Source organism: Mirounga leonina, unplaced genomic scaffold (assembly GCF_011800145.1).
Source record: "Mirounga leonina isolate KUSES-001 unplaced genomic scaffold, KU_Mleo_1.0 Mir_488, whole genome shotgun sequence".
Taxonomy (NCBI): Eukaryota; Metazoa; Chordata; class Mammalia; order Carnivora; family Phocidae; genus Mirounga; species Mirounga leonina.
This window is the reverse complement of record NW_023270777.1, coordinates 8,781,135-8,805,411: the sequence shown is the minus strand read 5'-3', so window position 1 is coordinate 8,805,411 and position 24,277 is coordinate 8,781,135. Positions and strand designations below refer to the sequence as shown.

Below are 24,277 nucleotides of genomic sequence, written 5' to 3'. Positions count from 1 at the left end.
GGTGATGTGATGGAGATGGGTTGAGGGGCTAGTTTAGATTGAAAGCTAGGGAAAGCCTTTCTGAGAAGGTGCCACTGAGCTGAGGTCTACAATGATCAGAAGCCAGCTATGGGAAAATGTGCAGGGAGGATCATTGTAGGTGGAGGGAATGGCTGCAATTTGGTGAGTTTGAGGACAGAGAGAAAGGCAATGTGATTGGAGTGGGAAGGGAGAGAGAGGCAAACTTCATAGGAGTTTGGATTTCATTCCAAGGGCTATGTGGAAACCCTCCAGGAAGGATGTGAATACTGGTGCGTGTTTTGGAAAGATCACTCTGGCTGCTGTGTGTATAAAATAAATTGTATGGAGACAGGAATAGAAGCAGGGAGGCCAGTTTGGAGGCTGTGTGAGTATCCTGGTGGATATGGAGGCAGCACTGCGAATGTTTAATCACGTGGCTCCTGGTGCCCATGTCCAAATGGGCTTTGGCTTTGAGCAAGTCAATGAACCTCTCTGTGCCTCCATTTTATCCTCTGTAAGAGGGTAGTAGCACTTAACTCCTAGGTTTGTTGGGAAGGCTTAAAGAGTTAATACATGTAAAACATGGCACCATGCTATGAGTTATTATTATTATTAGTAGTAGTAGTTGTCATCATGATAACATGGAGACAAACAATGGATTCAGGATAGTTCTACAGGCTGAGTTGACATGACTTGATGATATATTGGATCTTAAGAATGAAGGGGAAGGGGAAAAAACTCCCTAGTTTTTTGGCAAAAGGTTTGTTCATGGTCCTATTTAATAAAATGGAAGACCAGAGGAGGAGTAGGTCTTGGTGTGTGTAGACCTCAGTGTTGAACAGGGTAGTTCTTAGGTACCCATAGAACATCCAAGAATTGATGTCTGGCAGGGCGTTCGATATATGAGCCTGGAGTTGAGGGAAGAGCTCAGGGAAGCCTGGAGACACACATGTGGGAGTCATGGCACAGTGATGGTGTTAGACCAGGAGGGTGTGCAGATGGGGAAGAGAAGGGGACCCAGGACAGAGCACTGGGCTCTCTCGAATTAAAAGTAGAACAGAGGAGCAGGATCTGGCAATGAACACGAAATAGCAGGCAGTGAGGTTGTGAAACCAAGAGAGAGAAGAGGAAGTTTGAGAGTGGCCAGTGGGATCCAAGGCCGCCAATAGGTCAGACAAGGTTGGTACTAAATGCAAAGCAGGTAATCGAGTTTGGCAACATGGAAGCCATTTGCTGAATGGATGAACAAAATTTAACTTCATCAGTTGGTCAGTTTATTTAAAAATCAACTCAATTAGAAAGTCTGGTTGTGTCCTCTCCTTGATGGCCAACAAGGATTAGCTGAGGCGGGGAGCCCCAGAGGCAACAGAGCGAACAGCCTTCCACAAAGCTGGGGTGGTGGCTGCCTCCTAAAAGATCCCACCTGCTTCATCGCTCACGAGTAGAGAAACGACCCTCGCCTCTCCATCATAATAAAATTTTAGGACCCACCAGTGACCAAACTGACATGGGAAAGTGTTCCTGAAACTGGAATCAAAAATTGTCAGTGACACCACAGTTTGACACAGCTGTTTTGCATCTAGGAGCATATTAACACACCATTTCTAAGCCTTTCCCGAAGCAGACCATTAACCTTTTAAATTAATCTTTTCCCCTATTATCCAGTAAAGTGGCGACAGATCAGATCAGTGATTCTCACACTTCTGTGCCCATCAACATCTGCTGAGGGCTTGTTAGGGTGCAGGTGGCTGGATGTCACCCCATAGTTTCTGATGCAGTTGGCCAGGGTAGGACCGGAGAAATCGCATTGCTGACAAGCTCCCAGGTCATGCCACCATGACTGCTGCTACTGTGGTCCAGGAACACCTTTCCCAACCTCTGGTCTGGATTATATGCTCCCTGAGAGCAGGGATGGCGTCCCTCTTGTTCACCTGGTTCAGTAGGAGGCACTCAATCTGTATTAAGTGAGGGGATTAAATACCCTTTCTGTGGATCCCTCGGAGCTGAGGAGTGGGGTGAGTGCCGTGGTCAGGGTCAAGGACAGACAAGCTGTCATGTGATTTGCTGCCCTGCCCAGCAGCCCCGCCATGATGACTCTTCTCAGAGCTTCCGGTGGCCAAGTCGCCATCTAGGACTCTCTACATTGTTCTCCTTGAACTGTTCCTAACTTGCAGGTTCTGTCCTACATACTGATTGTCAGAAAGATTTTAACAACTCGGTTCAAGCCTGCATCTACATGGGTGGAGTTTAGGCAGAATTTGAGGCAGAGGGGACACAGTGACACACGTGATTTAATGCGTAACGTCTTTCTTGGATCCATTATGTAGCCCCTGGGTGAAGCCAGACCTTCCAGGGCCAGAGGAGATGGGGTGGGGACCTGGCACAGGGCTTTGGAGAGATGGAATTAGTTAAGTCTCAGTCCAAGCGGGGCGAACACTGGTGGCCACGTCCCATGGAGCGCACATGTCTTCTGGTTAGAGGCGCTGCACCCTTGCTGGGCACACAGAGCTTTCTTTCTTCCTCGAGGAAAAGTGCCCCTTTCACAGCCCGCCACAGGCAAAGGAAATGGAAAATCCCGGAGCATCCCGAGGCCCTCTCAGTTTCCAAGGGCACTTTGCCTCCTGAGCCTCTCCCAAGTTCAGGGACAGGACAGGGCTTTGCATGCAGGCTGGGTCCGGCAGGGAAGCTGCGAGTTCTGTAGCTAGAGGCTACGGGCAGCACTGCCCATGTTTGCCCAGGAGGGGAGAGGCCCCGCGTGCTGACCTCCCAGCCTTGACCGTGTCTCAGTCAGAAAACAGCTCTGGAGCCTCTCCTGGCCCTCCTGGGCCACAGCCCCAAGCAGAGCAGCAGAGCGATGGCTTTTCTGAGAAGCTGCTGATCTCAACCCTGCTGGCTCTACATTCCTGGATGATGAGGGAGGGATTCCAGTGTTTGCTTTGAACAATGTTTTCCTGTGTCTGAACTGACTGGGTGTTAAATTCTTCCAGATTTCTGGCTCCATGTTGCAACTCCAACGGGACAGAAACAGGTTTACGGCAGTTGGCAGGGGAGGAAAATCAGGGTCTGTCTGGGCACCTTCTGCATCTAGAATTTCCACTCGGTGGATGGAAAGACTGTCAGCGCCAGCTCTGTGGGCTCTGCCCCTGGAGGGCTTTGTTGTGGTCCCAACTCTGAGCGCTGGGCTTGTGCCTTTCGCGTTTCCCACCCTAGAGGGCAAAAGTTAGCCTTTCTTTTTCGAAACACAGCAGGGAGTGAGAACAAGCTGAGTTTTGAAGGTCAGGGCTTGCAGTGTTTTCTCTGTTAGTATAAACCCAGAAGTTGTGCTCATAAGGACTTCATTTGGTGGGATATTGGGAAACCAGAGTGCATTCCAGTTTCTGGGTCCTGCGGTATGAGGTTTCAGAGATACCCAGGAGGGCAGAGCTGGATGGGAGACGGGAGGCCCAAATCCTTAATTTTACACAGGGGGAAACTGAGGCACAGAGAGGCCTAGAGACATGAGGGCTAGAAAACCGGACTGGAAGGAACTGTCCCCAACAGAGCTGAATGGATCTCTCAGAACCACACAACCACGTGGTCATGGGAGACATTCTTCATTAAGTGTTGATAAGTCAATGGTTTTTTTTTTAAAGATTTTATTTATTTATTTAATTGACAGAGAGAGAGAGAGACAGAGAGAGAGGGGACACAAGCAGGGGGAGTGGGAGAGGGAGAAGCAGGCTTCCCGCGGAGCAGGGAGCCCGACGCGGGGCTCGATCCCAGGACCTTGGGATCATGACCTGAGCGGAAGGCTGTGGCTCAACCAACTGAGCCACCCAGGCTCCCCAAGTCAATGGTTTTAAAGACAGAACACTTCAGGAAACTAACGGAATCCATTCTAATATAAAGGTACTGTTCATTTCCACCAGCCACAGTAAACAGTGTCTTCATTCTTGTGTTCTGAGCTGATGAGCAAAGCAGGGGGAACTCTCATGGAACCCCACAAGGACTTGCTCTCTGTAGAGTTCTTGGTGAAGCTCCAGCCTCTGGGCAGGTGCCTTTCAGCCTGTTGAATTTGAACAGCCCAAATCCAAGTAGGGCATGGGGCAGATGGTGGCCTTGAAACTCACATCATTTTAGACCTTTGCTTTGGACCCAGGAAACCTGCTCCTGAATCCCTTTTATGTATGTGTATGCCTGTGCATGCACAAGCAGGAAAGAAAGATTGGTGGCAATCCTCCTGTCTTCAGGACCGAGGAGAAGCCCAAAGAGTATGTGGTGGGGTTGGATAAAATCATTCCATGATAGAACCTGACATTTTGATCTGGCTGCTTTCACCAAGCCATTTTTATGCCAAGGACCTTTTTACCTGGTCTTAAAAAGAAATCTCTAAAATTTCAGCTTCCTATATCTCTCAAGGACTATGCAAGGCAAGTGCTCTAGCACAGTCTCTGAGCCCCACTTTGCGCCTTGCTCCATCCCTTACTCCATCCCTGACTCTCTGGCCACATCATTATATCTGCTGTGTCATAAATGGCCTTATCAAAATTGGCTTTTACAGGATGGCTTTATTTCTGTGGTATTTTATAGCTATAATTCTGCACTTAGATAAATTCCCTTCTTCCAGTAGAAATTGCATGGTCCCCTAGAGATGGGAGTGGGATGATGCAGAGAAGATCACCCTCACTGGCTGGTAAGGTAGGAAGCTCTCTTCCATCTTAGTCTCAGGGGCTTCGTCTGGTATCAGTTACCTCTTGCTGTGTAACAAATTACCCGAGACTCAGTTGCAACAAACGTCTATTATCTTGCAGTTGCTGTCGGTCAAGAATCCGAGTATGAAGTAACTAACTGTGTGCATCTGTGTCAAGGTCTCTCCATGAGGGTGCAGTCATGGCTTTGGCTGGGGTTGTGGTCCCATATGAAGGCTTAACTGGGGGAGGAACTGCTTCCAGTCTCACTCACATGGTTATTGGCTGTTGGCCACGAGGCTTCTCCATAGGGAAGCTCATAATATGGCAGCTGGCTTCCCTCAGAATGAATAAGAGAGAGCGCAAGAGAGAGCATATTCAAGATAGACGCCATACTTTTTTGTAAATTAACCTCAGAAGTGACATTCCACCATTCTTCCATATTCTATTTGTTGGAAGTGGGTCGCTAGATGCAGCTCATACTCAAGGAGAGGGAGTTTCCTAAGGATGTGAACACCAGGAGAGAGTTATTGGGGGCCATCTTGGACGCTGCCTACCACAGGCCTTTGGGCCCAGTGGCTGTTGAGTCTGTTGAGCCTGTGGACCCTGCCACCCCAGTAGTTCTGATAAGCCAGTGGCTGTGAGGGGCAGAGGGAACAGAGCTTTGTGTCCATTCTTACTCCTCCTGGGAGGTGGGTACCTTCACTGGTGTAGCCTTCTGAGGACTTCTCAGGGGCAAATGATTCTAAACTTCTAAACTAGATACACTTAAACTCCACTCTCCCATCCCATCCCACCTTCACCCCAAGGAAAGCAGATGAGTCCAAGACAGCCCTCTCTCTGTGGTCTTTGTCACTTATGAATAGAGCTCCCCAACACAGATGCTTTCTCTAGAGTTCACTTAGTGCTCACCTTGGGTGCCAATGTTATTCAGTATTCTCGTTACCAAAACGAGCCCTGGTCATAAACCAGAGAATGAAATTTATACCATTAGTTCAGGGTTCGTTGTCTTCAACACAAAAGCAGACTTAGAAAGATCTTTATGGGTCGTGAAATGCTTTTGACTGAATTAATTGGATCATTCTAAACATCCACGAGGCAGGATGTTTCTCATTCTGGATGCGAGAAAACCGAGGTTCAGAAAGATTAAGTAACTTGCTCAAGATTGGACATAAAGAAATGAAGCTGGATTTTAAAACCAGTTCTCCCAACTGCAATTCTGTGCTCCACCCCAAGTCCCTTTTAAAGTTGTTTGCATATCTGAGTCTCCAGATTATTCCTACTGGGAATCTGGTGAGACTTCTTGGCCCAGTTTGCTCATTAAGTCATTCTAGACCAGGGCTGCAGTGACCTGAGAAGAGAAATAGAACCCAGCTGGGACAGGGTATATCAAAACTGAAGTTTGCATGGTAGGCATGGCTGGTGACTTTGGAGAGTTACACAGTGTTTGAGTATGCATGTGTATACATGTGTGTGTGCAGCTCATAGACTCTTTCTCATCCTAAGGACTGTACAGATATTCTACTCAGGGCTATGTGTGTGTATGAGTGCATGTGAACACATGCATGTCTGCAGGTGGACACAAATGTCTCAGACCTGCCTGGGCTCAGGGATGATCTCCAGTGGGTGTCATTTTGACGAGCAGATGGTATAACAGGGCTGTTGAGACTTGAAAAGTGGGGTGGGATGGGTGAGATGTGGGGACAGCAGTATGGCAGTGGTTCTGTTGGAGGCCCATCCTCTGACCTCTCACTGCTCCAATCTCTTCCCTGTTCTTCAATTTATTGTCCATTTTTGAGGAGACACATTTGGTTAATTTCTCCAGCCTGAAACCTGGACCACATTGTTTTGGAATTGTGGACAATATCACAGTCCTGCATTCATGATGATGACCACAATCTAACCAATGAGCTCTTACCATGGGCCTAGGCCTGTGCCCAATGTTTTTTATGAATTATGACAAAAATTCTCATGGCCATCCAAGCATAGTTCCTGTTACTGCGCCTCTTTTATAGATGAGAACACAGAGATTAGGAAGTTGAAGTATCTTATTTCTGGTCACACAGCTAAGAATCTGCTGGACTGTCCCGAGCTCATGCTCTTCATTCTATGCCATACTTTGCTGCAAACAATTGTTTACTAGGCAGCTTTGCCTTTTTAGGAACTTTGGCTAATTCTCTTATTGGTTTGCCCTCTTGAGATGTTGAAATACACAATGGTACCCCAGAAACACAACAATGACAGCAAGGAGAGAGCTGGTGCTGTGGTGCTCCACGAGGGTGCATCTCAAAGGCCAGACCTTTGTTGGGCAGAGGATGTCCACACAACACACTCCATGAGGGGCCTGTTCCCGGATCTTAAAAGCATTCAGTGCATCCCTCCTCCATGCCAAGGAGACACATTGCAGCCCTCGTTGTTTAATTGGGTTTCTGACTCAATAAAAACTCCTTTTGTCAGAACTTCAAAATTTCCTGGCATGTTACCCACACATATTTTCGATGTGGATAGCAGTGATGTTTCGTTGTATACTACTTGTGTATATTTGTGCCTAGAAAGATTCATTTGAGACTAGTAACTAAATATTTCTCCCCAATTTCAAGAGACTCCCTCCCTCCTTGACCTCAGGGGGGATTGGCAATTGTTATCTTCTCTTTTAACTGTAGGTAACAGTTTTCTATACATTCCACTGTCCACTTCCCCCAAAACTATCCATATTAGTTACAATATATTGTGTTTTACAAATTTACCTTTCTCATTCTATTTTTCCAGAAACCTAGTTAAATGAACTGCACCAGAGACTTGCAAGAGCTTCCAGATGGGAGAAGGGAGGACAAGAAGAGATCAGAAAAAGGTAAGCAAGTCTGGCCTTAGATCATGATCATAGTTAGTCTTCAAAGTAGACAACATGTGGGCCAGGAGTTGACTGGAAATTAAAGATCTTACTTCTGAGCTTTAAGAAACACAGTGTAGGAAGGGAGAGCGATGTATCCCAACTAAGTAACAGACAGTGGGACAAACGGCCCTGAGAGTTGAGGTACAAGGGGGTGCACGTGTAAGCCCACCTGCATGGCTGAACGGCCTCCCAAGGGAAGTGTCACTGGACCAGCCCTGGGAGGAGAGATGAGGAGACCAGTGGGGTGGGGAGGGGTGTTGGGGGAAGCATGCATTTAATTTATAATCATAAATAATCACTTAGCTTCTTCATGAAGCCTGAATCCTGGATGGTTGTGGTTCCGAGCATTGCTCCTTCTGGGCACTTCACACGAGGTGTCTCATTTAATCTTTACCAGAGTCCTACAGGAGAGGTGTATCATTTCCGTTTTATAGATGGGGCAAACCTAAGGCTCAGAGAGAGGGGAAGTGATTGCCCACTTGGAAGCAGTAAGTGTTGTTGTTAGGACATGAACCCAGCTCTTCTCACGAGCCATTATCTGTTTGTCATATTTATTAGGATGATGTCTCACCTTTCCAATCGACCTTCTTTCATAGTAGCTATTGTCAGGTCATTTAGTCCACGGTTCCTTTTGTGCCCCCTGCACAGGCATGTAGCTGCCTGATGTTTGGATTTCCAAAAATTTTTAGAAATTCCAGGGATGATTGCTGTGGCAATTGCAGGAGAATTCATTTATCTAATGATTTTCTTCCAAGTGCCTGGGGACAGAGTTTGTGATGAATGGGATCCCTGCTCTTATGGAGCCTACCTCCTAGTTGGTTATGAGAAAATTAACAGATGAATAAATCATAGGATATATATCAGTCAGGGATGGTGCCATGCACAGAATTGAAATAGGAGATTTGGTAGCGATTGGTGGCTACTCTAGCTTGTCATGGAAGGCCTCCCGAAGAATTCACATTTAGGCTGGATCCTGACTTGTAAGAAGGAACAACCCATGTGGAAATCAGGGAAAAGTGCATCCCAGGCAGAGGCTGCAGAAGGATGCTAACATGGGAACAAACTTGGTGGGCTTGAGAAGAGGAGGAAGGCCAGTGTGGCCTTGCAGTGAGTGGTGGGGGAGTGAAACTGGCTAAGACCAGAAGGGTAGGTGGGGGCTAGATCAAGGAGAGCTTTGTAGGCCAAGGTCAGGAATTTGCATTGCATATTGGGGTATTGGAAGTGGAATGACTTAATCTGACTTATATTTAAAAATGATCACTCTGGGTCTTCTGTGGGGAAGGAATTGTAAGGGCATAAGAGTGGAAGCAGGGAGACCAGTGAGCAGGTGTCCAGTGGTCCAGTGAATAGATATTGATGTCTTGGACTAGGGTGGAGATGAAGAGTTACATAATAATAGAGTGTGAGTGGGGAGAAGATAATGAACTGTATGTACTAAGTGAAGAAGCAAGAGGAATCAAAGACGACCTTGACATTTTTGAATCGGGTGATTTGGTGAAGGATGGTGCCTCTCTCTGAGATGGGAAAGACTGGAGAGGAACATTTTAGGGAGTAGGGTGGAGAGTTGTGTTTGAGCCATGACAAGTTTGAGGTCCTATTAGACATACAAATGACAATGTAGAGATGGCAGTTGGATTTATACGTTTGGTCTTTGGGGACAGGGTCAAGTTAGTGCTAAGATTTGGCAAATAGATGAGCTTCAAGGCCACAGAACTCACTGATGTCATCCTGGGGACATGTGGAGATAGAAAAAAAGAAAGGAGCCCAGAAACCATCAGTGGAATCTGAAAAGGAGGGTGACAAGTGAAATGGGAGGAAAACAGGTCTGTATGATGTTATGGAAGCCAAGTAGGAAGATGTTTCAAGGACACGAGGGTGGTCAACTATTACCCATGACCACTGCATTTTTGGAAGATAAGAGGGGGAGGAGCCTGGGATGCAGTGGAGAGGTGTTTTTTGATAAGAATGTGGGTACTTTATCCATTGTAGTGGGAGGGAAGGCAGTATGCATGCATCACTCGTGAGATGATAAACCACTATTGATAATGGGGTGATGTTGGTACAAAGGAAGCCAGTGTACCAGAAGCTGAAGTTGTCAGTGGCTGAGGGGCAGAGACTGACAACAACCAGGTGGGAAAGGGGTGGTATGGCCTGATAGGATGAGCTTCAAAGAAGAAGGGAGGAAAATGGTTTGAGAATGGCAGTGGGGAGTAAGGAAGATGAACACCCACCTCCAGGTCCAGAAACTGTGGGTCCTCAGGGAAAAAACCACCCTCCCCTGAGAGAAGAGAGGGCACATCCTATGGTGATGATCCAACAAAGCATTTGTTGCAGAAAAGTCCCAGGGATGTAGAGGGGTGGGGGTGTCTCCAAATTTCTGCTTCTTATCCTCAGCTTTTCAGATTTTGAACACAATTTTATCAGTTTACTTAAGGCTTCAGATAAATCCTACACCTTTTGATCCCTGACAATTTTCTTCACGTAATGTTGTAAATGCTACTTATAATAGGGTTATGTTTGCCTTCCTCCAAGAGCACAGGGGAAGGACAGATTTTCTCCCCTGGGAGGGTTAGGAAATGTTTCTCTGAGTGGTTGAGCTATGCTTTGGGTTTTGGGGGACATGCAGCCCCTTAGAAGTGGGAAGTGAGAAGAGGACTCAGGACAAAGGCAGTGGTACATGCTCAGGGCTTGGCCAGTGTGAGGGAACAGTGGGGAGTTGAGTGCACACGTGTCTGTGCGTGTGTGCAGAGGTGAGTCGTAGTGATCAGAGCCCAGATCGGGAGGCTTTTCTGGGACTAGATTTTAAGGAAAGGGCATTCTTGGAAATAGGTAGTAAATAATTTTTGAACAGAAGTGTGACACGATCAGAACCTTCTCAGTTGTTTTTCTCTGATTAGAATGTCATGCCTGGCACAGTGCTTGAAGGAGCACTCAGCAAATATTTGTTGAATGGATAAATTAATATATTTATAAATGATACTTCTCGCAGCCACCATATGGAGGATGAGCTAGAGGGACAAAGAATAAAGGTGGGAAGACATATTTGGAGATCAGAGCCTGAATTTGGAGTGTGAGAGGGAAGGAGGAGTTGAATTTCTACTTTGAGTGTCAGGAAGGATGGTGATGCCATTGACAGACGCAGGGCATGGAGATGGAGGAGATGTTTGTGCAAATATAGGTGCAATAACAGATACTTAGTTTCAAACAGGTTTAAATTGGATGAAAAGACAAAACACTTAGAGAAACTTGTCTAATATACGGCTAGAAATAAGAATCTATTCTCAGAAGAGAGATGGGTCTTAGGAGCATGTTTTGGTTAACTATCAAGGTCCTAGTGGTACTGAAGAGGTAGAGTGGTACGGTTTTGGGGAAGTGATTTTGACCACACTCAGTGGAAAATGATTAATAATTCAGGATGCCAATATAATAATTTGTAATGGGACATATACCTGAGTAATTTGATATGTCAATTTTCAGAAGATTGCTGAGTAAACAAGAGCAAAAGGGACCACTTTTGTCAACCCATATAACCAGTGAGGCCCCCCCTTTCTATTCAGTCACTTCAGAGAACAAATATGGATGTTCCCAAGTTAATGGCACCCTCTCCCTTCGCATACTGCTGGAGGAAACTTGTAAACTTTGGAAAGATCTTTTTCATACTTCCTTGCTTTCTCACTAGAAAAATGGCACATAATTTGACAATTTCTTGATGACTCAGGGACCTTATCAAGAGCATATATGATTTCAACTGGGAGTGATATTGCTGGAATGGTCTCATTACAGCTGGGCGGAGGAGTGGGGAGTTGGAATTGGTGGCCCCTTCACTAAATGGCTCATGCTCATTGTTCTTTTATAGGGAATTGGTTTGCTTTTTGAGGTTCTTTGGTTCCTTCAGCAGTCACCCAGTGTCTTGACAGTTGGCTGGAATATTTTGTACCTCCTTGTTTGGAGACAGTTGTTGAGTGGCTTTCACTTGGCTCCTACGCCTTGAGCTCTAGGCACCATACCTTGAAAACTTAGAGTATTTTTCATTGCTCTCATTGCTATCTCCTTGCTAGCAATACAGTCTTAAAGCATTGCAACATGCAGGCTGCTTTTGAGGGGCAATTTCCCTGTGCACAGCTGGTCTTGTCCCCAGGGAGCTGATTCTTTTTAACTTCTCTCCCAACCCTTCCAGATGGGGTGGCAGAGGTAGGGTTTAGCTACAGTTCTTCTGCCTGAAGTCTGCCTCATTTTGGCACTGGGAGCAGTTGCTCACAGATTTTGTATTAGTCTCTGACCTCATCACTATGGGTCGTGCTCCAGTGAACGACAGACCTTGGAGATGGTAGGACCCCTAGAGACTATGGCCACAAATATCCTAATTGCTCTTTGTCCATGAAGACAGGGGAGCAGGGAGGACACAAATCACCTCTCAGCGTTGATAGGGGAGTGGCTTTGGCAGTACTGAGACCTTTGGGAGACTAAAAACCAGCAGCCAACATTTCCTGAGCACCTTGCTATACACAGGTTTATAAACAACAGAAGGGCACCAATGAATTCTCCATTTTAAAAGATACTGCCATCACTTACAGCGGCTAAAATTGGAACACCTTAAAATCCCCAAATGCAGGCATGATTCATAATAGTTCATTCACTTGATGGATTACTAAGCAGCCTCTAAAATAACCATGAGGACTCTAAGAACATGAGAAAATACGATCTTAATGTTAGGACAAAAATGGTGGATTCAGAAGGATATGTACATTTTGTGGCCATCACTATGTAAGCCAAAAATGAGAGCACCAGATAAATGTGTGTTGGTAAGTGGGATTATGAAATTAAAAAATAATGTTTTCCAAACTTTCTATAATGCTGATGTATAATTTCTGTTATGAAGCCACATGCAAATAAATACAGCAAGATGCAACTGGCCATCATAGATGACACATGCCTTGAATTGCTTTTCTAGGAAAGGTGATGATTTGTTCTGACTCCTCCCCACAATCTGCTAGTGCATGAGGGGGCTGGCCACATGCAAGAAGGAGTATGGGACTATGCTAATCAGAGAGAGCTATCTTGGGACAGCATTGACATTAGCCTCCTTCACCCCACCTTCCACCTGTAATAGTGCTGAGTATCTATCTTCAAAACTTTCCTTCCTTTGCCTTAGTCCCAAACGTCACCTCTTCCTTTTGTTTCATTTCCATTTTGTACGTTGTTTTAGGACTAAAGTTGTTGCTGAGTATGAATGAGGACATCCGGGACAAAGCACAGTCAAACTCTTAGTTTTCAGGAGGATGATTAGTATAGATTGTGGTTTGGGTGGGGACAACTCAACCCCAGACATTTGAGAGTTTTTTTTTTTTTAAAGATTTTTTTTTTTTATTTATCTGAGAGAGAGAATGGGAGACAGAGAGCATGAGAGGGGGAGGATCAGAGGGAGAAGCAGACTCCCCGCCGAGCAGGGAGCCCGATGTGGGACTCGATCCCAGGACTCCAGGATCATGACCTGAGCCGAAGGCAGTCGCTTAACCAACTGAGCCACCCAGGCGCCCCGAGAGTTTTTATTTAATCATTTGACTCTTATTTATTTAATCATTTAACTCTCAATTGAGAGTTGTCTGTGACCCAAGAGTTGGGTGCAAGCAATGTGCGACGCGTGGATTTTCTCACATTCTGGCATGAACTGGGATAACTATATGATACTGAGGACATGCTGCCAATAGGCTGATGGAATAATTGAATCCTATAGAAGGCAGCTACTTTAGTGCTTTGCTTCAAGGCCAAGTCTCAAATGCAAGTCACCTTCTTCAAAACAAACACTGGCCTGCATTCCTAGTGCTCTGAGCATTTCAGAAGGGGGTGGTCTGGCCCATTGATTGAGGCCAGTCCTGGGAAATGCCTGCCTGTTTCCCCCATGTGTTTTCTAGGTTCACAATGCCCCATTGTTCCAGTGAAGCAGGACTTCCTTTTTCTGATTGATTAAACATCGTGGGGCCACACATTTTCACAGTCCCATGGCTCATGAGCCAGCTGTCAGGCGGAGAGAAGGTCTCTGAGCTCAAACTGCTGACAGCCTTTCATATTTGGTTTCCTGACTATGAAATTATAAGACTATTTCTTGCTGCCTGTTTTTCCACATCTTTCCTACCTGTCTAGCCTATCCATGTACAAGTGTCCCAAAATGTCCATGGAAGGAAAAGGTTGAAAAGCTCTCCTCTGACTATACCTGTTTGGCTTGCTCTGGAAATTTGATGTTAAGATTTGGAACTTGATCTATAGATAATATGACCGCATGTGCTTTGTGCCCAATGGGTCTTCATGTTACATCTTAAAGTGGAAATTTTAATATTTATGACTGAATAGACCTTGGGTAAATATAAAATTCAGATCCATAGCTCTACCTGATAGGTATACAATGCCCAGTGATTCTTCCAGTGGTGAATTTGTAAAGTGTTCCTTTAGCCACTCAACGCTGTAGTTCACATGCAGAAAGGATACCATTTGGAAACAGCCTCTATGATCTGCATACTGGAAGAAGAATGTGGGCCCTGAGCACATCACTCAACATTTGAAAACACTGAGGCTGGCATTTAAACCATGCCTGCTGACCATCATTTCCCTTGTTTTTAAAGACTCAGCACAAACACATTTTCTCTTCTCAAATCTGTTTCTTGACATCTCTCCCCACCCAGGCTGAGCTAGGAAGCTTGTGGTCTGTCTTCCTCAAGGGACTGTGAGTTCCTTGAACCAAGGCTGTGCCTCATTCTGCTTTATGTCTCCAGCACTCACCGCGGTACCTGGTACATGGAGATGCTCAGTAACCATCTGCAGAGTGAGTCCTGGGACTCGTCTTGGCCTCTGCACAGAGACTTCTCTGCTTTTCTTTCTTGATGATGAAGAAGACATGGATTATTCTTGTTTGATTTGTTATTGGCACAGAAAACAAATCTGCCCTGTAAGCCTTTGACATTGAGGAGGGCAGACCCCAAAGCAAGAGGTGAATGTGGAGAATTCATGAAGTGTTTTGGGTGAGCGCAACCTGCATGCATTAAAAGTGTAGGGTTTGGAATTCAATGTTGAATGCATGCATTAATGAATGACTATTGCTTGGCCTTAGGTACTTGAACTTTATTTCCACTCTGTCTCTCTCAAAGTACATGCATAATCTTTAGAGAAAATATGTAGAGGACAGAAGCATTTTCGGGAAACAGTGTATCCCCCTCCCAATCACCATAAATAGTGAATCAGTAATGCTAGGTCTGTGTTAGAAGATGGGCAATTCTGATTAGACTCCCACCTCCCCACCCTAGACGTAGTTAGAGACAGTTGCTTCCCCCAGAGAGAAGCATGGTCTATATCTGGACATGTTGACAGCTACCAACTATGCTGTCCATCGGGTACAGCTTAACAGAGTGCAGTAATGGGCTTATTTCTCCTCTCTTTGGAGTGGAGTATATGTGTTTGGGGAAGGGCAAAGATGAGGATGGGAAGGTGGCCAGCACATTGTTGCGTACGGAGAGGTGGAGATCAGCTTGCCTCTCCCCACTCTCACTCTCCTCTGTCTTAACAGTTGTAGGATTCCCATGTTCCCTAGCATCAGTGTCCTTAAAGACACATCAAACCATTATCGAGTGTGTATCCCCCTAGAGCCCACCAAGTAGAGGCGAGGCTATGACAAGAGTTTCCATGACACCCATGGGATGGGGCAGGGTAGTGAGGCGGAAAGAGTCATGATGAGGCAGGGCTAATGGGAAGCTTGTTGGATGTGCACTGTATTTCCCTGGAATGCAGGGGGTCAGAGCATGCATTTGGCCTGTAAGAGGGGGGCTCTGTGTGTCTCCTGGGCAGGCCACTTGGGATGGACATCAACACATCAACCACACACTGCATCAAGTTGATGTACGCACAGGAACATTTCTGCTGATCTTAAAGATAAACCTTCCAAGATGCTAATAGCCTAAGTGGCAGCTTCCTCTTCAGCCAAAATAAATGAAGAGTAGCCAGAGGGCAGAAAAGGGAACAGAGGGCAGGGGAGGATATGCGAGGTGGAGGGGCTGGTGGATAGCAGGCTGAGGTGAAACAACACCCCACATCAGTTTCCTGTTTGGGAAATTGTTCTCCTTCTGGGGCCAGACAAGGCTCTTAGGTATGGCTCCAGGAGAAGAGTAGGAGATGAAATGCAAGCAAGACAAAATGCCTGCAGCTTGGAGCAGGGGAGAGAGGAGAGAGGCTGAACAGAGGAAAATAGGTCTAGTTCCCAATGGAGCACAAGGCCCTCACGTTCACTTTTGTGGGACTCAGCTTCTGAGGCTGATTTCAGAGGAAGTGAGTCATTGAAGATCTGGTTATACCTTGAGCAAGTTCATCCTTCCATCCTCTTATGTCATCACTGCCTCTGATGCTCAGAGTTCCAAAACAAGGATGCAGAAGGACAGTGCTTTAGAATCCACCCGAACGTTTATTGGTTACTAGTTCCATGATATGATCTACCTATTGAATGAATGGATGGACGGATGGATCAGGTCCTGGTCAAATGAGATGAGCAGATACTGCATAGCAATGTCCCTTTTGCAGGGTTACAGAGCAAGGTAGCATATTAAAGGCTCTGAGAAGTGCTGTACTAAAGGAATTGGTTTAACAGATCATTCCTTAAACTTCCCTGACTGAAGGCAGTCCTGCTCTGCCCCCTGGATTAAACAATCTATGTAGCCTTACAGGTGACCTCCTTTTGCCCCCTATCTTTGAGTAACACCAATTAACATCTTGAGAGATTCTTGCATTCTATGGGACATGGTTTAGGAAACACTGGATTGAGATAATGTTTTGCCCATCATGAGTATGCAAACGGCATTACTCCCACAGCATTAGTGGGCTACAAAGTCTGAGTGGGGTTGACTTATGGCAATGCACTCATCCATCAATCCTGCCTGGAATCCACAAAATCCCTTTGCAAGATGGTTTCCTGAGATAAGAATGCAGCTTGTGGCCACAGACAGAGGGTGAGATTAGCTTTGCATGAGGATACATACCATCCACAGCCAATTTTCTTAGCTTAGTACTTTAAGGCTCTGGCTGTCCTTTGATCCAAGTAAATTCTGGTATTGGCAGGTGGTAGTGGAAACGAGCTATGGTCCTTTTAAATGCTTAAAGGCCACTGACATTCAGTACCATATATATATATTTATACATATATATCCAAGAATCCTTCAAAGCTAGTATGTCTTAAAACTGCAAAAGGACTGAATGATCCCCCAAACCTGTTTCCCATTTCTAAGTAGCGAATACCCCATAAATCTTCAGTGTTTTTTGACTTGGTTTCTAGAACAGTGGTTCCCCAACCTTACTGCGGATTAGAACCAAGCTTTTAAATTCTGACGGCTGTATTTCTTTCCATTCCAACTAAATCACAGTGCTGCAGGTGGGAGCCAGGCATATGAATTTTTAAAAGATCCCTGGTAATTCCAATATGCAGTAAAGTTGGAGGACTGCTGGTTTAAAAGCACTTTAGTTTCTGGACAGTTTATTATAACAGCCATAACCTCTGTGAGAGAAACAGGCAGAGATTTATCCTGATGTCCCAAGTGAAATAATGGAGGTCCTAAGACAGTAACGAACATGATCAAGGTAGCAAATTTGTGTCAGATTCCAGGTAAGTGTCACTCCTTGCCAGCCTATCAGATGAGATTCTGGAAATGGTGGGACAAGAGATGGGTTGGGGTGGGAGGAGCTGGGCTTGAAAACGAAGTGGATCGAACATAGGCCTTTGTGCCTGTAGAAGAAACAAGAAACCCACTTCAGTGTTATGTCTCCTGCCCCTCCCATCAATGCTGTTTCTGTCTGTAGACTGCTGGTTTGCATTTCATTTATGGGGAGACAAAATGGAACCTTTGTGCCAGAGTTGAAGGAAATTATAAAAGCCCACAGCTTGTCTTCAGACTTAATGTCAACTATTTGTCTCCTTTATTTTCAAACAAACAAGTCCTCCCCATGAGTTCTGAGGCCGTCTCAAACATTCCCTGCCTTGGGTTTCCCTGCCTGCATCAGCAGGCATGGCAAAAACGTACCATTCTACACAATTGTTCAGGAGCCACAGCAGACTATTGTAGGTGGTCCCGCGAGATAAGGTGAGAAGTTTTGAGCAAGATGTTGGGTTATAACAAATGCACGTGGGCGTTGAGACAAACGGTTTGTTAAGAACTGAGCTTCTTTGAGGCTTCAGGGTTCATTAGCTAGAAACTGAGAAGCAAGGATGAAAGGCATTATCCCCAAATTCCCCAAATATCATGAATTCAAAACATTTTCCCATCATCTGGCCCGATGGATTGGTCCTATCATACATTTCCAAAAGTTCTGCAGATACGGGGGATAAGTCAAGAAATCTCTTCCATTGGAGCACTGGGGTTACAACCTCTACATTACTGGGGACTTGGGATGGGTGGCCCGCAATCCTGAGATCCAGGGTCTTAGAAGGAGATATAGAACTTTCTTTTTTTGTTGTTTATTATTACCTGAAGCTGTAGGCTAGAGGACTATGTGAACATTATTTCTTCTTTAACCTCAGAAAAATGATACTGTGAATTCTCCTAAAAATGTGTTGTCATGAAAGATTACCACTAAGACGGGACAGTAGGGACCCCATAAGGCCTGGATCTGAGCAGGTTTGACAAAAAGTAGCTTTCAAAAAAAAGAGTATGAATAAATGTCTAGGACGCTATCCTTTTTTAGGTGTGTTATAACAAAATGCTGACATTGGGAATAACTTACTTTAGAAATATAGTGGGATTTAAGTTTGTTCTTGTCAGTAACATACTCGCATACCACAGCGGTTCCTTGGTTGGGAGAAAAAAAGGAGGTGGAAAACCTGGGAATTTGCTTATCTCAGGGGAATGTTTCACACACGAGCACGTCAACCCCTGCGGATGTTGCAGCAGAAAGAAAAATGTAGAATCATTATTCAGTTAAAGCAGTGTTACTCAGTGTGTGGTCCTCAGACCAGCAGCCTTACCTGGGAGCTTCTTGGAAATGCACATTCCCAGGTCTCCCAAGCAGACCTACTGAATCAGAATCGCAGGGTGGGTGGGTCCAGGTGTCTGTGTTTTAACAAGGTCTCCAAGCAATGTTGGTGACACTAAAGTTTGAGAAGCACTGCCCTAGACTGCTGGTTCTCAAAGTGTGGTCTCCTGACCCATAGCACTATCATCACTGGGGAACTTGTGAAAAACCATCTGAGCCTTTTTTCACTAGCACGTCATGGTAGAAATGCTCCATGGCATTTCAAATGTTCAAAGGCCACAAAGATGGCCAAACTGAACATACAAAATAATGAACTCTTGGCTAAAATTTCTCAGATGCTCATTTCCCAGTCTTAGAACTGGAAAGGACCTACAGAGATCTCCTGGACCTGTTTCCTGTCACTAGGAGTTGATAATAAAACCTTACAGACTGTCAGCATTTCCCTCCCCACTTCTGGTTTAGAACGTTGACTGTTGAATCAGGAACTCTGGAGGTGAGGCTCAGCACTCTGTGTTTTAACAAGCACTCCGGGCAGATTCACCCTCCCATTTGAGGACCACTAGACCACAGTTCCCATCAAACTGCCCACATGCATGATCACCTTCCCCCCATTGCTGGCTGAGAAGTGCAGCCAGGAGGCAGAAACTCGGCCCAGTAACATGACCATGCTTGCATCCTGGTAGAGAAAACGACATCTACTGTGACCTCTTGTGTTGAGCTCACCTAGCCCCCAGCTCCATGGAAAGTGCATCCTCTTTTCTCAGTTCACTCTGTGGTAGCCCTGGCTAACAGGTGTTATTTTCCTCCAAGGTCTTTGGGCCTTCAATGTGAAGAACTCTTTAGTGATGGAGATGATCGATGCAAGAAAGATAAAGACAGAAGAAGGTAAGGCTTGGGGCCTTAGCATTGGGAGCTCCTGCTGCGAGCTGAGAGCGAAAGCTAAGAGATCTGGGGTGGGAAGACATAGAAGTGGGGCTCAGGGCGGCCACTCTTGTTACAGAGGTAGAGAGTATACAGCATGCTGGGGAGATGAAGGAGAGATGCTGCTCATTTTGTTCCAGACAAGTATAGTTTCACCTCTGCCAGATAAAAGCAAATGCCTTAACCTGCAAGATCTTTGTATTTTTTTTTAAACTTTATTTTTAAGTAATCTCCACACCCAATGTGGGTCTTGAACTCACAACCCCTAGACCAAGAATTGCGTGCATACTCTACTGACTGAGCCAGCCAGGCGTCCTGAGATCTCTGCATTTTGCATTTGCTTGGAGGAGACAAAGATGAATCATCGAGTCTGCACTTGGAAGCTTCGATGTGCATTTTTTTTTAGTGAGAGGTGATGTCACACATCTTGCCTTCCTCAGGCAGAAAAATACACAACTCTTGCAGGGAGATGAAGTCTTTCCCAACACATTCTTTTTTTTTTTAAATTTTTTAAAATTAACATATAATGTATTATTTGTTTCAGGGGTACAGGTCCGTGATTCATCAGTCTTACACAATTCACAGTGCTCACCATAGCACATACCCTCCCCAAAGTCCATCACCCAGCCACCCCATCCCTCCCACCCCCCTCCACTCCAGCAACCCTCAGTTTGTTTCCTGAGATTAAGAGTCTCTTATGGTTTTTCTCCCTCTCCAGCTTTGTCTTGTTTCATTTTCCCTCCCTTCCCCTATGATCCTCTGTCTTGGTTCTCAAATTCCTCATATCAGCGAGATCATATGATACTTGTCTTTCTCTGACTGACTTATTTTACTTAGCATAATCCCTCTAGTTCCACCCACGCCATTGCAAATGGCAAGATTTCATTTTTTTGATGGCTGCATAATATTCCATTGTATATATATACCATATCTTCTTTATCCATTCATCTGTTGATGGACATCTAGGCTCTTTCCATAGTTTGGCTATTGTGGACATTGCTGCTTAAACATTGGGGTGCAGGTGCCCCTTTGGATCACTACTTTGTATTTTTGGGGTAAATACCCAGTAGTGCAATTGCTGGATCGTATGGTAGCTCTATTTTCAACTTTTTGAGGAACCTCCATACTGTTTTCCAGAGTGGCTGCACCAGCTTGCATTCCGACCAACAGTGTAGGAGGGTTCCCCTTTCTCTGCATCCTCACCAACATCTGTCCCCAACACATTCTTTACTGACAAATCTGTCCCTAGACAATCTCCAGCTCCTAAATGTCCACAAGGCAGCCTGGGAATAACTGTATAATCTGCATTGTCTCTGATTATCCCCAGTGATAACGTTTTTCACTGAATTTAGGTTGAAGATGGCAAGATCAACCTTTTAACTTCCTTGCCTCCCAAACCCCTATTGAAATGATCAAAGTATGCACCATTTGAGAAAACAGGGAATGTAGCACCACCAGGAGCGAAATCATGAAGCATTTCTGCTAGACAGAGTGAAGTTGCAGAGGGAAAAAGGAGGGACTGACCTGCCCATTATTTGGTATCTACAAAGGAAGATGTTTGGTAAACTCATGAATAGAATTTTCTAGTAAAGCCTCCCTACCCCAAATACCCAAAACTTCTGGCCAGCACTATAGTGAAAAGCTTATGGATTTCTGAGCCCGTTAGATCCGAGTTCAAACCCACCATTCCCTAGTTATGCAAGCTAGTCAGCCTTGGTCTCATTCTCAGTTAACTGGGGGATTAAACAAAACAGTACAGGAGAGGAGACATAGCCAAAATGTTCATAGTTACCATTTACTGATTATTACATGCCAGGTACTGTGCTAAAAGCTTTACATTTCCTTTAACCCACAGAAGGCTCTATGAAGTTGATTATATTCTAACCGCGATTTTACACATAAGGCAACTAAGGTTTAGAAAGGCTAAGGGGTTTCTCAGGTTCACGGCGATGGTGTGGGTATAGAAGGAATTTGGACTCAACCAGACTAATTGCATAGCCCATGCTTTCAGGCCCTAAGCTGAACTGTTCCAAGCCCTTAAAATATATCGCTTTATTTAATCCTTACAATGGCCTCCTGGTAGCCATTTTTGTTGGTGGAAAAGAAATAGAAGTCCAGAATGTAAACAATTTAATATTAAATAAAGATCTGAAGCCAAGCCTGCTGGATTCCCAAGTTCCCTGCTCTTTACCACCATGCTGTTCCTTTAATTGATATACCCCATGGAATGTCATTCTGTCTCCCAACTTTGGTTTTGGTTTTATTCCCACTGAATACAAGGGGTGTTAAGGCCAATTATGTGCGATGGGGAAAAGTTCAAAATGTGGTTCCAATACCCTCCAATTCTTCGAAGAACTGGATCATTGTAGGCAAGCGCCTCTAAATCACCTGTATTTCTCTTTGCTGGTAGAACTCACAGAGAACATCGGGCTTCCCCTGAACATGCTTGAGAAACACAACCCTTGGCCAGCCTATGTCACATATGTGTCCCCGATGGTGAAAAGACTCATTGAGAAAAGCAAAGCTAGAGATCTGGAATGCATGCAAGCACTCGAGGAAAACCAACGGACATCGAGGCAGAGCAAGCCAGCCAGCATCACGCAGCTGAAAAGGAGAAAGTCATCTAAGTGCTCTGGAAACTTGGTGTTGAAGGACTCGAGGTCAGAGACCATGTTATCGGTGTGGAGCTCATACTCCATGCCGGCCATGGGTCCTACCACTATCCCAGAGCCAAGGCACTTTCATACGGATGCCAGAGAAAATCCTACTGCAAACTATAACAAGATCATCTTCTCTCGAAAACCCATGATGAGGATGCTTCCATACAGCTCCCTTCTAGCCAGCAAGGAGAAACATTCAAATATTTAGCAGGGAGTCCCTGCAGTCATCCCCCCCGCCCCCGCTCCTCCGCCCAAGATTGTACAGCAATTAAGCTCCATTTGCCGCAAATTTCACTATGTCCTTTAAATGTGAACTTGCCCCTGCTTGTGCAGAGGTTGGCTTAGATAAACCAGATCTGAATGTGGGCTGTGGGTGGGCAGGTATATCCCCTCCAGCATCATAGTCAGATGGGGTTGGGAAGCCCCACACTCTAGTTCCTGCCATAGATGCTTAGAACCTAACTGAGGGTGAATGAGTCCCAGTCCAGGCAGGACACAGAAATCACTCCAATTACTATGCCAGAGATAATCTGATAGAAAGAATTTCTAACCAGGTAACTGAAAAGGTGGGAAGAGAACCCAAGGGTATTAGTGGAGGTAGCCACCTGCAGGAAGCAGGTTTCCCAAGGCTGGGGGAACAAAGGTGAGATATTGGACTTATTAAAAGTTAGGCACTTGGAGAAGAGGCATGTGGGCTGAATCTCAGATTTCTGAGACTGGGCGGGGTGGGTGATGCTCCTCAGCTGGTTCTGGTGTCCCTGAGCTCAGAGGAAATTTCCAGTGGGGATGGTACCTCAGTCTCTGTGGAAGGGAAGCTCTTTGGCTGAGGTTGGTTCTGTGATTGTTGAGAAAACCAAAAACTGGACTCAAATGCTTCTGGAAGGAATTGACCCCGCCTGAGTGGACAAGAAGCGTTGCCAGTGGAAACAGACAGGGACAGGAAGCCAACAGAGGGTAAACAGGAAACAAACCTAGAGAGAATTCCTTCGTCTTCTTCCAGCCTCATAGCTCCCCCCTGCCCCATATCTCCTATGGGCAGAGCCTCTCAGGGAGGAAAGCAGGAATGTGGTTTGCGGAATCCCGAACCCCAACATCTCAGCATAGGATAAAAGGATAGACTTGAAGCCAAACTAGCATGGTGGTGTTCTGAGTAAGCCCACCTTGCTCCATCTGGCACCTGAACTTGGTATTGAAATGTTTTCTCCTTGGTGGGTTTACAAAGTGGCAGTGGGAGTGTGAGTGTCCCCTGCTGAGAAATGGAGGATTTCCTCCCCTGCACTAGTTTAAGGCTTGCCTTGTGGAGCAGAATTGGCAAGGGAGAAGTTCTTGGCTGGACCCCAGCTGTTATTCGTCAGACCACACTCAGCACTGGTCCATCCGTGCTCTGGGCAGTTCCCAATTGGCCCCAAAGCAAGTGATGTTAAACTTAGCCTCAAAGCGGACAGGCTTTGTCTTTAGATGCAAGGGGAATCTGGTTATGACAGGGAGACCTAGCTGGTCTCACAATTGGAGTTTATCTATTGAGGATAGCATGGCTCCATTGGTAGCTTTTCTTTGACTTCACCTGAATTTCTGTGTTTATATTCATGAAGCAGTCAATACCCATCTTGCTTCCCTCAGAGAGATGTAGAGGATGTGATGGGCAAGTTGCTGTAAATGCCATTTGAAGAAGTCAAATTTGCCCTACACATGGCATTATTTCCATACAGGAATCTTGCAGCAACTTTGGCACTCACCTCTGTGTGTGAGTAGTGTTGGGACAGCTGCAGAAATTAGGAGCTCTGGACCCATTCCTGGGTTGCCAGCTCTTGGCCAGAACGAATTCTTGCAAAAGTACAGTTGGTTCCAGTGAATCTGAATGACTGTATTTTGTGTCCGTGGATCATTTATAGACATGGAGGCAGGTGATAAATTCCTCCAACAAGAATTTTTATCTCTTCTATCCTTTCATGGGAATTTAAAGCTAGAATATATTTGGAGTAGATTTGGGAGTAGATTTGCCTATTCTGGGAGCACCAGGGATGTCTCTCAGGTTCTCATGAACAAAGTTAGTCCCAGCAAATGTCTAACATTGTTAGAGTTTACGGAGATTAGGGGATTATTTCTTCCAATCCCTTTGAGGGCAGAGCAGTTACTTT

General features: G+C 45.5%; 1 protein-coding gene across 1 annotated transcript in view; it reads left to right on the top strand.

Moving 5' to 3' along the window:
* CDRT4 (CMT1A duplicated region transcript 4) overlaps positions 1–23,700 on the top strand; it is a 41,662-nt gene extending 17,962 nt beyond the window's left edge. Inside the window, exons 2-4 of the mRNA XM_034989640.1 lie at positions 7,437–7,518; positions 19,369–19,443; positions 21,890–23,700. Of these exons, the coding sequence (XP_034845531.1) occupies positions 7,449–7,518; positions 19,369–19,443; positions 21,890–22,347 (603 nt within the window). The 5' untranslated portion in view covers positions 7,437–7,448 and the 3' untranslated portion in view covers positions 22,348–23,700. The remainder of the gene's footprint in view (positions 1–7,436; positions 7,519–19,368; positions 19,444–21,889) is intronic.
* Positions 23,701–24,277: the final 577 nt, after the last annotated feature.